This window comes from Oryzias melastigma, linkage group LG14, assembly GCF_002922805.2.
Source record: "Oryzias melastigma strain HK-1 linkage group LG14, ASM292280v2, whole genome shotgun sequence".
NCBI lineage: Eukaryota > Metazoa > Chordata > Actinopteri > Beloniformes > Adrianichthyidae > Oryzias > Oryzias melastigma.
In genome coordinates, this window is record NC_050525.1 from 21,486,692 (window position 1) to 21,501,212 (window position 14,521).

Genomic DNA, 14,521 nt, shown 5'->3' on the forward strand with positions numbered 1-14,521 from the left:
ACAAATAGATCCATGTACATCTTTATTTTTCTAATCTGACTCAAAACTGTATAGCTCTGATATTGCTCACCATGTTTTTTTGCTATGCTAATGTTAGCTAGGGGTTGTGAAGGTCTGTAAGCTAGCAGGAGAGAATGTAAATAAAGGAATGCTGGGATATCACATACATGCAGCCCCGCCCACAAACCAGAGGTAAATTTCTAATGAGCTACTGCCGCTCTGTAAATAATGTGTCTTGAAAACGACAAACATTTTGATTTTCTCTGAAATTCTAATCACGATTAAAAGAGCACTGAGAGTAATTTTACAAAAAATAAAAATATAGTTGGAGTGGGAGTTTTTTTTTTTTTTTCAGATTAAATCAGAGATTTTTTTTCATTTCATTCTCATAGCATCTTTATGAAATAAAAAATGGAAGGGTTCATTTCAAAGCTTTCAAAGGTCCAATTGGGACTGTTTCAAATCTTTTGGCAAAACGTTACTGAATCTTTGTTGCCCACAAGGTTTAAATAGAAGACTTAAGAGCTGTAATTGTGAAGTTAGTCACAATTACAGTCGTATTTTCATTAAAATTGCCATTTTTAGCCAAAATCGAAAAGCCTGTATCATTTTCTAGGACAAGTTTTTGCAGTGCAACAGTAGTGTATTAGGTGGGCGGTACTTTTGCCACAGAACAACCCCGCCCCCTACCTGTTGCAAAGCGGCCCAACGTATTTTGTATGACACAAATAACTGACATTCTTTCATCTGATCTTGATTCTAAACTATTTAAATAAAAAATAAATAGGCTTAATTTCCTTAATATATGTCCTCCCTCGGAAAAAAACGCCAAAAAAAGATGTTTAAAACACAGTTTTACTGTAAGAACAAAACTTTTACTGTAAAAACAATATGTGCTGCCTATCAACAGCAGACGAGAGCAGATATGAAGAAAGTTAATTAGGGGAAAATGTTTTGTTTTTAGACCCAAATGTAATAGAACAATCCAAGTGAACAGAGTGTACGTCTTAAGCCAAATATAGACTATGGCTAACTATTATGTTCTTTCTTATGTTTATGTCATTGGAATGCAGAGTTGGAGCACCATCATGGAGAATAGTGGGAAGTTCTTTCAACATTGTTCAATCACAGAAGACTGTAGCATCGTTACCAGCCATACCAAACCTACAAGTAAAGTGTTGAGTGTATTTTAAGCTATGTTGCTAATCCACAGCCTGTCTGCATTTTTTGACAAATTTATTTAAGAAAATTTTAAAGAAGTAAAAGACTTTAAATAAATGACCCCAAAAGGTCTCTAAAACATTTTGCACATCCTGTTGAAGTACAAATGACAAAAAAAAAAAAAAATCCCAATTGTCATTGATAGTACAGACTATTCACTACATCTAGCTAAAATGCAGTGTTAGCCAAATTAGCTTAGCTGCATTTTTCCAACAGGTTACAGAGGCTTGTGTTTGAAACCATAATGAAATTAAGTCTTTTTGGTTTATGCTGTGGCTGTTATGAGGTGACAGAAATAATAATGATCATAATGTAAAAAAAAAAAAAAAAACAGGAGTTTTAGCTTCAGTTTTGACATTCTTGGAATTATCGTAACTCATCAACAGTTTAATTGATATAAATCCAACAGATTCTTCAATCTGAAAAAAAACATATGTGCTGATAGGAAGTATTTTCAAGTGGTGAAATAATTACAATATTAACCAACGGATTCCGCCTCAAAATCTGTTGGAAGTGCATCAGTTGCGTTAACTATTGAAGAGTTCGGATAATTTGATTTGAATTTTTTTTAATTGTTGACAGCTAAAAAAAAAAAAAACACAAAAAAAACACATCAAACTCACAAATAAAGAAATTAATTGATTGTAATAATATATAAAAAAAATGTCAGAATAAATTAGCAGTGTAATTACTCATAATCATAATTAGGAATTTTTGCAGTGATGCATAGAACACAGTTAGGTCACATCAGCTTCATTATATATAGTGATTATTAACTAACCAGTGAGCGTTATTTTGTTTTTGTGGCAATAAAGCAACAGTTTTTACAGCTCCTGTTTGGGTTTGGAGGCATTTTCGCCCAAAGTAAAATCGTGTGTCATTTGTGAGCGGACGCTTACCCGTGCTGGACTGAACCACTCCAGAATCTACACTCTGCCCCATCAGGTCATATTGGTTCAACCTGGAGCCATCCTCTGCTACCACCACGGACTGAGCTGCCCCTCTGGTCCACACATACACCACCTCTGCTCGGGTGTAGGCATCTGATGACAAGCAGCATTAAAAAAAGAAAAAGATTTGGTTGCCATGGAGATTTCATGTTTGAAATAATCCAGTTTCTCTGAATTTACTAATTTTGCTGTTGAGTTTCATTTGGTGTGCTCTTATTTTACTCAATATATATGTATATTTTGACTTTCTCTAAAATCCAATTACATCTTTAGCTTTTTGTTACCTTTTAAGCATTTGTTTTGTACCATAAAATTAGATTATCCTGTCCCATCATTCTCCATCTTATAAGAAAACCAGCAAACATCCGACCAGGACAACATGACCTTAAAGCTGCCAAGTCAGTCTTTCCTCCCTCTGGCCACTCAACCAGTCAGAGCTGCAGTGGCTCGACCACTGCAGAGGAAAGGATGGCTCGACTGCAGACTGCAGCATGAGGAAGAGAGCTTATCACTAAAATATTTAGCGAGTGAGTTCAGCTTAAAAACACGCAAGCTTCGGCCCTGCTCGCTCTAGCCTCACAGCTGTCCTAAGAATGGCACAGCTGCAGTGTGACACTTCCTCTCACTTCCCCGTCCGCTTAGTGTTTTGCTTGCTTCCCCCAAAACTCCCCCGGCCTTATTACTCCTCCCTTCCAGCGTTGCTCCCAGTGCCTATCCGCGTCTTCAACTTCTATCATTGGATTTCTTGTTAAGTCGTCTTAAGAATGGCGCAGGGTTGTTGCAGCTGTCAGTGGTGAGCAGCTGGTATGATGCCCTGTCGATATTATGGAAAGTGGGCTGCAAGCCTGCCTTCGCCTTGAAGGGTTTTTAGAAGAGAGGCCATTATATTTGCTGCTTTTCCTCAGTATGCCAGCTGAATTAGGCACCGTGACAGCACATAAGATGTGATGCAAACTAGCACACACATATATGTATTTATAGTCAAGACAACAACAAAAAAAAGCAAAAGCTACTTACAGCTGCCAAACTTTAGTGGACAAGCATGGGCATCCATTGGAAAGTCTTCTAAATGCATTGGGCACTCTGCTCTTACAGTAAGCCTAGAGGAAATCATATAGACATATATTATACAAACACATTTTGCACTGAAACATTGTTCAAGGAATTTTTTTTTCCCTGAATGCAATTGCTCGAGTTCCCAGAGCAGAGAACGTCTGTTTCCCTGCAGCTTGGTGGAGAACAGCATGTCAGGCCACCCGTGACACACTAATCTCCCGTCTCTCCCTCATCTCACTCATCTGTGACACCAATATGAGCTCTGCCTCCCCCCTCCGTAAACATGCTGAAACAAATGTTTGATGATCTTTACCTTAGACGTGTCACGTTAGCATCCTAAAGAAGACAATATTTGATTCCTTTTTTGCTTGAATTGAACATTTTTCATCCAACATTGACCGATAACTTCAAAACGTGTTTTAACCCTTCAACACCTGAGGCTTAAACACAAAGTCTTCAACGTACTGTAACTTTTCAACCATTAACACGATCATCGTCATCGAGCTGCGTTAGCTGCTTTTCTCCTTCAGAATCTACTAGAATGACGATGATCGTGTTAACGGTTGAAAAAATATAGTAAATCTAAGAACATAAACAATGGAGCTCCGGTGTTAAAGGAGTAAGCTGTGTTGAGCAATAAAAAGAAGCAATCGTGCGAATATTTCTATGGAAGCCGAAAACAGTCTGCCACACATTTTTTTTTTTTTAATTGTTTTTCTCGTTATAACGAGATAATAAAGAAAGAGGAATGAAGGGTCCCCTTCTCCCTATCTTGCACGGACACGCCGAGACTTTGGCCCAATCCGAATTCTCCCCTTCTCCCTAGCCCTTCATTCGGCCCTCCAAAGGGAGAGTTATGAAAAAAAATTGTGGTAGTGTCCAAATTCCCCCCCCCTAACCCCTAACTACTAAAAAACGATATATAGTGCGGGACGATTTAGCTCCCTGGATTTTAAAGGACACGATTTTCACTACTTTTCTTTCTATGACGCCACCAGTTTCACGAAGTGAAAATCGAATAAATACGAACATTTAACAACATTTATTTATGACTCCACTGTGTTCTGATGGTGAAAATGTGCATGGTTTATTCAAAAATTACACGGTCGAACAATTCCGAACAAAAAACATTCCATAGTTTTTAAAGTTACAAAACAGATGCTATGTATAATTGAGCGCTGGAAGCTCCCCGCTAATGCTAGCGGACCGACGATTATTGATGACGTCATTGACGAAAGTTACTGCCAAATTATGAGACACTATTTTTTCACAACTCTTCGTTTGGAGGGCTAAATTAAAGGGGAAGGAGAAGGAAAGAATTAAATTTGGGCCTTGGATTCTTATAGCCATCCAGGGGCGGAGCTACATGGGAACAAGAGGTGGCAGCTGCCCCCCCAGTTTATTGAGTCAATATTAGTCTCACTATTGACCAAAACTGGGAAATCAACATTACAAGCTTCTTAAAGCAATCCAAAAATGATAAAAACAATCATTTTTAATGAAATAAAAGCTGTTAGAAATAATTTTTTTAACACTTTTTATTTGTTACGGAAGTTCACTTTACACTTTTCATCTGCCACCCTTCTCCACTCATATAAAAAGGTTCTTGACTGCTTTTTACATTTATTTTATTTTTACCTATGTGGTCTTATTTATTTTATTACATTTGTACTGCGTTTTAATCATGTCTTGTGAAGCATTTTGTGGTTTTTACATGTAAAAAATGCTATAGAAATACATTTCTTCTGCTTTTTCTTCACATCATGTTCTATTTGTGTATTTACTAGGATATTTTTTTCTGGAATCTCGTCCTACCTCATGGTGTACAGCAGTGTGCCCTCCTCCGTGATCCGCAGCAGCTTGTTGGGCATGGTCATGTTGTGCGCCACCGACTTCTTGCCATTGTGGAAAAACGTATCAGGAGTCCAAATCTTGCTGGCCATCAAGTTGTTGAGACGAAGCACGGCCATGGGGCCTTTGAACTTTAACCTTTCGTCCTTCCAGCTCTGTCTGAAGAAGACGTCAATAGTGTACTCCTACAGGACGGGAGATGACACAAGGGTTAAAAATATATAAGTAACAGTTGCAACTTTCTCTATAAATGTGTACAGAAGCTCTAGAAACACAATGCCTTGTGGATCTTTGCATTTTTCTTTTTAATGTTTCTGCATTTTTGGCCAATTTACTGCCTGGCAAATATCCCTTTTAGAGCAGCCAGTTATGTTAATATTTCAGACAAATCGTACATTTTGTAGTACAAGCTCCAAATTTGGCATGGATGTAGCTTAGGATTCCCCTTTCTAGAAAAGCGCATTAAACCATGAGGAAAATCCAAAATGGTGACCTTTCATAAGGGTGGTGGCTATACACTCAAAAATAGTCAATGCCTATTTGACCCAGTCTCAACAATATGGGCTGTTCATGCACAGCGTCTTATACTATTATATGTATATGTTATGTATATAATTTAAAACCCCAACAATGAGAAAGATCTGCTCGATGGAACAGTAGTACAGAAGTTTCTAGCGGCTTATTTCCTGTAGACGGACAATTTGTGGTTGTGCCTATATTCATGTTCATCCACTTTTTAATTGCATGATTGAAGACTTTTCCTTTCAAATGCAAGTAGGCAAAAAGAGAATGAGTTGCTAACTAGTAATTTAGCATCACTTAGTATAGTTACAGAATACAGTTACAATTTATTTTGGGGAAATAACCTTTCTAGGGCACAAAAACGTAAGAACTGGACACACAATTATAGTGATATATCATTTTCAATTAACTTAATGAGTGTGTTTGAAAGGAGGTTTTATTGTGACTGCCGGACAGAACAAAGAGAGCCTTAAAACTAGAGCACAGCGGGAAGTTTGTGCTTCCACTTTTCTTTATTCCACATTAGTGTGAGCTGAAATAAAGCTTTAAGGTATCGGAGGAGAATAAGGAACGACTGCAGATGGAAAAATAAAATCTTTGGGTTTTCCGCCCTAACAGAACAGCAAAGTAGTTCAGGCCTCCATGTCATCCAATGCAATTATCTGAGATTATGTCAAGCAGTATGCACATTTTGATGTGCGTATAAAAGCAGTGAATCACTTGAATGAGATTAATTGCTTTCTGGTGCACAGGCCAAAGATCACATCTTTGTGTTTGAACAGCCGCGAGAGTTTTTTTAAGTAAATTGTTACAGACATTGTAAAATAAATCATCTGTCTTTTATGGGTTAGGCTGTTAGATGTTGCCGTTTATTTCTACATACTATAAAAAGAGACTTATGCTGGAGCAGGGGTGCCCATGCTGTGCTACTTTTCAAACAATCAGCTCCAAAAGATCTAAATGTATTTATAGTTTATGCATTTTATGCTTGAAAATATTCTTATTTAAATACTTTTTCATTTAAATGTTCATATTTTGGTACTTAGAGACACACCAAAAGGAGATTTTAAAGTAAATCAGACAATTATTTTGAAATAAATGTATACCTTTTAATGCAAAACACAGTGTAGGTTACGGGCCAAACTGGATAAACATTAATTTAACACTAAAATTTAACAACATTTTCAAAACTGTAACTTTATAACATAATTATGAACTAGATATATAGCAGTATATGCGATAGTGCTAGTGCTGAAAGCTGAAGATCCTGAAATTGATAGCTAAAAACGCTGAAGCTGAAAATGCTGAAGTTGATTGCCTAAAACGCTGGAGCTGATAGCTGAAATAGCTGAAGTTGATAAAATATTAGCTAAATGCTAAATTAACCTAAAAAAAAAAAAAGCCAAAACAGCTAGCATGTAGCTGAAAAAATGACTAAACTTCAAAAGAGCCTAAAAACTGAAAAAAAGCCTAAATTAGCCAAAACAGCTAGCGTGTAAATATCAGCCAAACTCCACAACAGTGTAAAAAAAAACTTAAAAACAAAAAGCCTAAATTATCCAAAACCGCAAGCATTTAGCTGAAATATTAGCTAAATTCCAAAACTGCGTAAAAAAACAAAAAAAAAAAGGCCAGAATTAGCCAAAACAGCTAGCATGTAGCTGAAGTAATAGCTAAACTCCAAAACAGCCTAAAAAAGTGAATGCCAAAATAGTCCAAAAAGTTAGCAGAATGACAATTTTTAAAACTTTAAAACCGTAACTTTAACCTAATTAATGGGCTTGACTTTGATACGTGTTTTAATGTGTAAGATTATACCATGATAAAAGGTTTTACTGTCATTTTGCCTTTAACATCTTGTTGAATTGGACCTGTGTGTTTACAGTTGTCGTGTCAACGGCATCACTTCACACGATGTGCTGACAACAGTAATGTTTCAAAGGTGTTCTGGTGGAGGGTCTTTTGGAAAAAATGATCTCAGGCCAGTCCATTGACTATATACTCACTGGACATATCACCCCCTCCCCTCTCGTGTTTCAAATAGGAAATATAATCCTATTTAGAAATAAACAGTTATTGCTCAGTCATTCTATTTGTCAGAATAACCATTCTTGCTCTGATACATTCTTCTTAGCATATTCTTTCTAATCCTAATTTGTTAAGGATATTTTTTTCTTTATAGCAAGTTATTCAAGTAATAAACTGACCAATCAGATGCATGTTTACTCATGTGGTTCCTCTAAAAACGTGACTCAGACCAACTCGGACCAATCACTGTCAACGGGTTTCAAAATGGTGGCAGATGATCAGAAAGTGTTGGCGTCATAGGTAAGGCCTTTTCTATGGGTGACGTCCAGTGAAATAATATACGTCAATGGGCTAGTCATGAAAAAGTAAGAAGCATTTTCAGCTACATCCATGGTTAGAACTCTAATGCTGAACACTCATGCCTTCCTGAAGTTTAGGAGGAAGAAAATCTCCATATTTGCTAGCAGAGTGGAGCAATATTGGGAACAGGCAAGTTCAGCGACGTACGTACCAGAGGGTGTTTGATTGCCTGTTCTACATGTCATTTTTATACATATATATATATTAATATTTTTAAAAGGGCCAAGAATCGAATAAATTATTTTTTTGCTAACAGTATTTGCCGACCACTTATTATCTGCAAATAATCACAATATGAAACAAAAAAAAAAACTGTACATTTAGAACATTTATTTGAAATTAATGCCGTCAATCAATTAAAAAAATAGTCAGATTAAGTATAATCCAAAAGTGTGATTAATCACAATTAATTGCAATGTTTTACTAGGTACATTTTATACAATATGCATCTTTTGAAGTTCCAGTTCCATCACCCAAATGCTTTATATCAATGTGCAGACTGCTTAAAAAAAAAACCCACTTTTCCTCATTATATGGACAAAAAGGAGACGTAAGAGGCGAATTTTCTCTCTGAACTGATACTTTATGGAACCGATTGCTTTCCTATGCCACTGGAGTCGAGGCTCAGGGGCGTGTTGTCACGGTAACACGACATTGCGCCAGATCATGGATCAAGTAATCCAGTTTTTGAGAAAAAAAAAATGATCTAAATAAATAAAAAAATATATATCAAGAATAAATTACTAAAAACTGATTGAATATTTATTTGTTTTGTAAGTGAGCATGGTCTAAGCGGGACAGTGCCCGACGAAGTGTTTTAACGCTCGCGATGGAAACCTGAACCATCCAAGGTGTGATTAATTTGCATTAAAAACATTTGAAAGTGTTGATTCTTTTTGATTATTCATGTGCGTTAATGCATTAACTTTCACAGCCCAAGTTTTTATACATACATTTATTTTTTTTTGTGTGTGTTGTGGCCTGTGTCTACCCACAATCTCTTCAACATTTGTGATCGACGTATCTATCTGCCACTTTTGATGGTCAACGCTTTTTAGGTTTGGAAAAGTATTTTTATGCCTTTTTTGTTACAATATACCCCCAAAAAATTATTTCTGGATTCTCTAGGAGTAACTTATTTAAAACTTATAGTAAAATAGCAATTGTGAATTATCCTAAAAGAAAAAAAAAACATTTTTTCCAAATAATAAATATACCTTTATGGTGCAACTTCATAAATAACTGTGCAGTGCTAGAACTAACAGTAGGGAGGACTAACAAATACAGAAGGGATTTGATGGCTATATTTAAGAAATACAAGTGGATGCAATAAATTACAGCTCTATAAATATATATATACACATTTCTTTTTACAGGTTTAGGAGCTGGCAGGTTAGAAAGGTGGGGAGAAGGGCGGGTGACATTTACAGAGGCAGAAAGAGACTTACCATGTCATGGTCCGACACCGGTCCGATGCTAGTCACAAAAATGTCAGTCTTGACTTCAGTTACACGCTCTGTTGAAGCAGGAAATTGCCAGAGTGAGTGACTATAAGCACCATTCATTAGCTCCAAACTGCTGGTTAACACAAGAGCACCTGGCCTTAGCCGCCGATCACTTTATTTAACATTTTTGATTTTCCAACACGCTCGCAGAGAAGAAAGAAAAGCAAACAAAACTGGGCACTTTTCAAAATAAAACACAACTAGAAGTTTATTTTATTTAATAAAGTAGAATATTTCCAAAAACAAGGCTAGGCTGGGGGATTTACGTCAGCCCAATAGTGTCAAGTTAAGTTTCTGACGACTGTCAAACTGATGATCTCTGAATGATACCCATCATAATCCATAATTTCTTTCTGTCGGCTGCTGAACTTTTAGACAACCCAATTTTATCCGATTGTCTGTTTGATGCCTTCTGCACAAATCCTCTACTTCCTTCACACTCTGGTTTCCCCCTTCTTTTTTCTTATCCCCCATTTAAAAATAAAAAAAGCATTTTTTTGTCTCATTCTCTATTTCTTGGATTTATCTGTCATTTTGCATCTCCGTCAGACAATGCGTACTTGACAAAAGAATGACTAAAGCATAAAACCTTTAAAAAAAAAAAAAATGTTTTATGAGACTTTACCAAATGCAGCATGAAGCATGACGACAAGAAGGCTTCCATATCTGGGGATGTGGATATTATCCGTTTGCAATCATATGGGTGGAAGACTGTTTATATAAGCTGACCTTTGCATTTTAGAAAAAAAAAACAAACTAACCAAATGAGGCAAAAAGTCATTATCCAAACAAACTTTGGTTTACTGACCTCCCAGTCCCGGCCTTAGGCGATTGTCATAGCCGTCCAGAAGGCTGTCCAAGATCTTCGTGAACACTGTAGTGTTATCTTTTTGCTCATCTGTCATGCCGTTCTGCCCAGAGCTGGCAAAGAAGGAAGGAGATTTTAAGTCACAGCCGAAGACGGAAAAACCACAGCCAAAAGTGCCAGGAGAATAACAACAAACCCTGCAAATGAATCATATGTCACAGAGGGGAAGCAGGGAGGGCGCGCTGATGCGCATGGGTAGCATCATGAATCACATTTGGAAAACATGTAAATTCCACTACAGTGAGTAATTTCTGTCCTAATTTACAATTCAGACAATGTGACAGCGAGCTTTTGGATTTGACTGATATCAGATGCACAAGAAAGAGGAAGTAAAATGCTCTGTTTTCTTAAGTTTGGCTGTAGAGATCAATTCAAATAGTTTTATTTTGAAAAAAAAAATCCAAACAAACCTACTTTTGTACACAATTTTTGAGCAGTTCTAATACATTATTCACAGCTTAATATCCAAAGTTCTTGTTAAAAATGCTCTTTGAACAATCGTTTAAAGCGGTGCCATGAACGCTGATCAGTAATTACGAGAACAGAAGTTGCATCTCCACAAATACGTATTTTAATTGCTTCTAAACAGGAAACAATCATGAGTTAGAATGGCACGCTTGTGATATAGGAGTAAAACAGCACTCGGGTTTGAAGATCTGAACATTTCTGTGCTCGGATGCTGTTGTCTCGGATGTTTAACATTAAACAGTTAGCGACGAGTCTGTAATTGTCATGCGCTGGTGGAATTTGGTTTGATTGGATGCAAAAATAAACAGAAAATGCTGGAAAAACAAGCTTTGCTAGCGGAAAAGCTCCAAGGAGAGGGAAAGGTCATCAAGATTAGTTAGCAGGGACCTGCAACTGGAGGGAAGGAGCGTTAACAGCAGCTCGGAGGAGAGGAGCAGAGAAAAAAATATTTTTATCCTCAAAAAAAAAGATAGGAAAAAGGACATATGGAGTAGTAAAAACTGATGGGCGGGTGTGAATAGTATTCCGACTAACCATTTTGACAGGAGCAGCTCAACATTACAGCTCCAGGGCTAAAGGGGATCCTGCAGATCTGAACATGATCCCTTAAAAGCCAGGCTCTCTAATCATGCACCGCAATCGTTTGCATAAAGGAGTTAATGCACATCTGTCCTGTTTCATAAACATTCCCCTCTATCAAAACACAATAAAAAAAAGCTTCTCTTTAAAATCAGGATTGCAGAAGCAGAAACTTTGATGAGCAATTTCTTTTTTTTTGGAAAACAGTAATTAATCTTTCTCAGTCAGGTCTGTGAAGTCAATTATGAATGAAGCAGAAAACACAAATTATATCTATGGGGTGCCAGCTACATCTAGAATAAATTTAGTTATTCATTGTAATATTCCCAATATTTTTCCAATTTTAAATCTGAGGGGAAAAAAAGTAGAATAAAAATGGCTCACAATTTATACACTGTAAAAAAAAATTTAAATATTCATTTTTGAGTCGAGTGAACCCAAAATTTTTATTTGATGAAAAGTAATGATTTTAAATGTAACAAATGACAGAAATATTGTTAATTGGTTCAATCTTTTGCTTTTTTCAGTGCAGCAGAAAACTAAATGTGCAAGGTCATAACTAATAAGACATGTTTAATTGATTTAAAATTCACAATAGCTGCACATTTTAAGACTTTATGACGAATAAAATGATTTTACTTTAACTTCAGGATTTCTTTTTTGCCCTATTTCTGGTTTCATGGCGGATAACATCCTGCACACAATAAGCACATATGGTAAAAATGTGAAATGTTTGGATAGTGGATGTATACTAGACAGAAATAAATATTTTGTGAAAAAATAAAGGATGATGTGGAAGAATATATGCTTATCATCCAGGGGCTAGTTTCCTCTAAAACACTGTACACCATCCCCATCTACAGGTCATCTGAACAGCAACAGTGCTGCTGTGTCTCCTTCTGTCCATTCCACCAGAAATCTCTTTTCCGACTCTCCTTTCAGCCAAATATCTAATTATGAGGCCATTTTTTTTCTTTTTCCTCTGTTGGCAGCGACTCCTCTGTCCCCTTGATGACTGTGTCTCGCAGAAATCCCCAAAGGTGCCCACGTGAATGTGTGATATTTGACTTCAAAAAGAGGGGGGGCTGGATTATACAGTAAATCTTTGGGTGATAATTGCCTTGCAGTTTGCGGTGACGGTCCCTCAGTACTGTCACTGCAGCACTTCAATGCCTTCATATTTTCTCTAATGTGTGGCTCATCAGACCAAGTAAATAAGAGCCTCCATTTGCAGCCCCCAAAGCAAAAGCTACAGTCGTGATTAATGAGTTAGATCCAATCAATCTACAGTAATGAGCAGTGGATCGTATATTTAATGTATGATGCGTGGGGCGGGTTAATCTGACTCATATCTGACATATATTGTGGTATCTTTTGTTGTCTTTTTTTTAGTGTAGCTGCTGAGAAGCTGGATCCTCTCAAGATATCAACATTTAAGTCAAGTGCCTGTGACAGTTCTGCTGAATTATTCAGCTGTGAAGAAAATCCTGATCCGTTCAGTCTCCTCAGGGTTCAGGATTCTCCACTAGAACCTCCGGAGGGACGAGAAGCTTGGGCTATGGAAATTTACCTATTTCAAACTAATCGAAAATAAGCAACACTTTCGTATTTGAATATCTTTTTTACATGACAGTGGATCTTTTCTCTGTCATTTTGAATCCAATTTTCTGGATTTTTTTCCCCTCTCTGTGCTTTTCTGCTTCTGGGAAGCTGACATCCGACATTTCGGTGTTGACACTGAGGAGAAGTGTCTCCACACTGACCCTGCTATCACTTCAGCTGCTGTCAAAAGAAAAAAAAAACACATGCAAAGTAATCTATGGCAAATCTACCACTGTCACAGCACACGGTCCAGGTCAGAAAAGCTGAGAATGGAGACGCTTTCTCCTCACAGGGAGCGGCACCGACACGGTGAAGGGGGATAAAAGCTTTTGTGGCTCGTCATTTCTTCTCCCCGTGATGCATTACTTATTGCCTCTGCAATTACAAGCATGCAGGTTTCCTGAGAGGATGCCCCACTTAAACCCACAGTGGATGTTGGCCTGCAAGACTGTAACCCAATCAAGCAAGCACCAGGCAGGAAGACGAAGTATCAGCCCGGCAGGTGTATAACTGTTTGCCTCCTTGGCGGGCTTTCAGATTTACAGTCAAATTTACTAGCCATCTGAGCACTTGGCAAGGAGCACTGAGAGGTAACTATCTTTTTTTTTGACAACACTGCATCAGTACTTCCAGTGCCAACTAGTAACTAGATATTAATGGTAAAAAAAAGGACTCCATTTAAGGTTTTTAGCAATGTCCAAGTACATATGAATATGCATGTAAGGCTTGGTAGAAGCGAAAAATTGTATCTTACCTTTTTCCACCCAGTACGCTGTTGGTGGCAAACAAGTAAGCCCACAGATACAGACACACCACCCTGCTCCGTCCACACATAGTTGCAATATGAGGACCTCTTACTGCAGAAGAACACAAAAAGCAAACATTATCGACAGAATACCGGATATGTTTCATCATTTGGATCTAAACATTTATCAAAGACTTGACTGACAGCTAACTGACTCCAGCCTAATGGTCATGTCACACGTCCTACTTGAGGCAACACCACAATAAATCACTGCACAATCATCATTTCAAATTGGATGTCACGTTGGCAGAGAGATCTTCAGCATAAGGGAGATCACATCTAAACGACAGCTTTCCGTAACGACAGAGGGGTGTGAGACATGCATATGGTGGGTGCTGCATCTCAAACGCCTGACAATTTGGAAGGAGAAGGCACATAGGGTGGACTGTGCAAGCTCATAGCACCTGTGAACGCTCCCATCCAAATCCCCACAGAGTTGAGCGCCGCTACCGCAAGATCAAAAGCAAATCCGCCCAATCAAGGATGCTGCCTTCCACCCCAAATAGAAGCCATGATGTCAGCTGGGTCACAAAGTATGCACTGCTCTGCATGCACATCACATATGCAAAAAATCACAGCCTATTTGAAAAGCATGATCAGTCTATTGCTTCACAATAGAAAATCCCCCAACACTTGTTTGTGGCTCTTTGACTAGTCTGACATGAAGTGTTCTGTCCAAATAAAACCTGAATACAACAAATCCTGT

General features: G+C 37.6%; 1 protein-coding gene across 5 annotated transcripts in view; it reads right to left on the minus strand.

The window, feature by feature from the left end:
• gabra1 (gamma-aminobutyric acid type A receptor subunit alpha1) overlaps nucleotides 1-14,521 on the minus strand; it is a 32,682-nt gene that overhangs the window by 16,709 nt on the left and 1,452 nt on the right. For 4 of the 5 annotated variants that reach the window (XM_024265984.2, XM_024265983.2, XM_024265982.2 and 1 more), the window contains 6 exons: nucleotides 13,765-13,867; nucleotides 10,302-10,414; nucleotides 9,437-9,504; nucleotides 5,043-5,263; nucleotides 3,189-3,271; nucleotides 2,121-2,264 (listed from right to left, as the gene is read on the minus strand). In XM_024265984.2, coding sequence (XP_024121752.1) covers nucleotides 2,121-2,264; nucleotides 3,189-3,271; nucleotides 5,043-5,263; nucleotides 9,437-9,504; nucleotides 10,302-10,414; nucleotides 13,765-13,844 — 709 coding nt within the window. In that variant the 5' untranslated portion in view covers nucleotides 13,845-13,867. Of the gene's footprint in view, nucleotides 1-2,120; nucleotides 2,265-3,188; nucleotides 3,272-5,042; nucleotides 5,264-9,436; nucleotides 9,505-10,301; nucleotides 10,415-13,764; nucleotides 13,868-13,959 lie in introns of all 5 variants that reach the window. The other variant, XM_024265979.1, reaches the window with a different exon arrangement.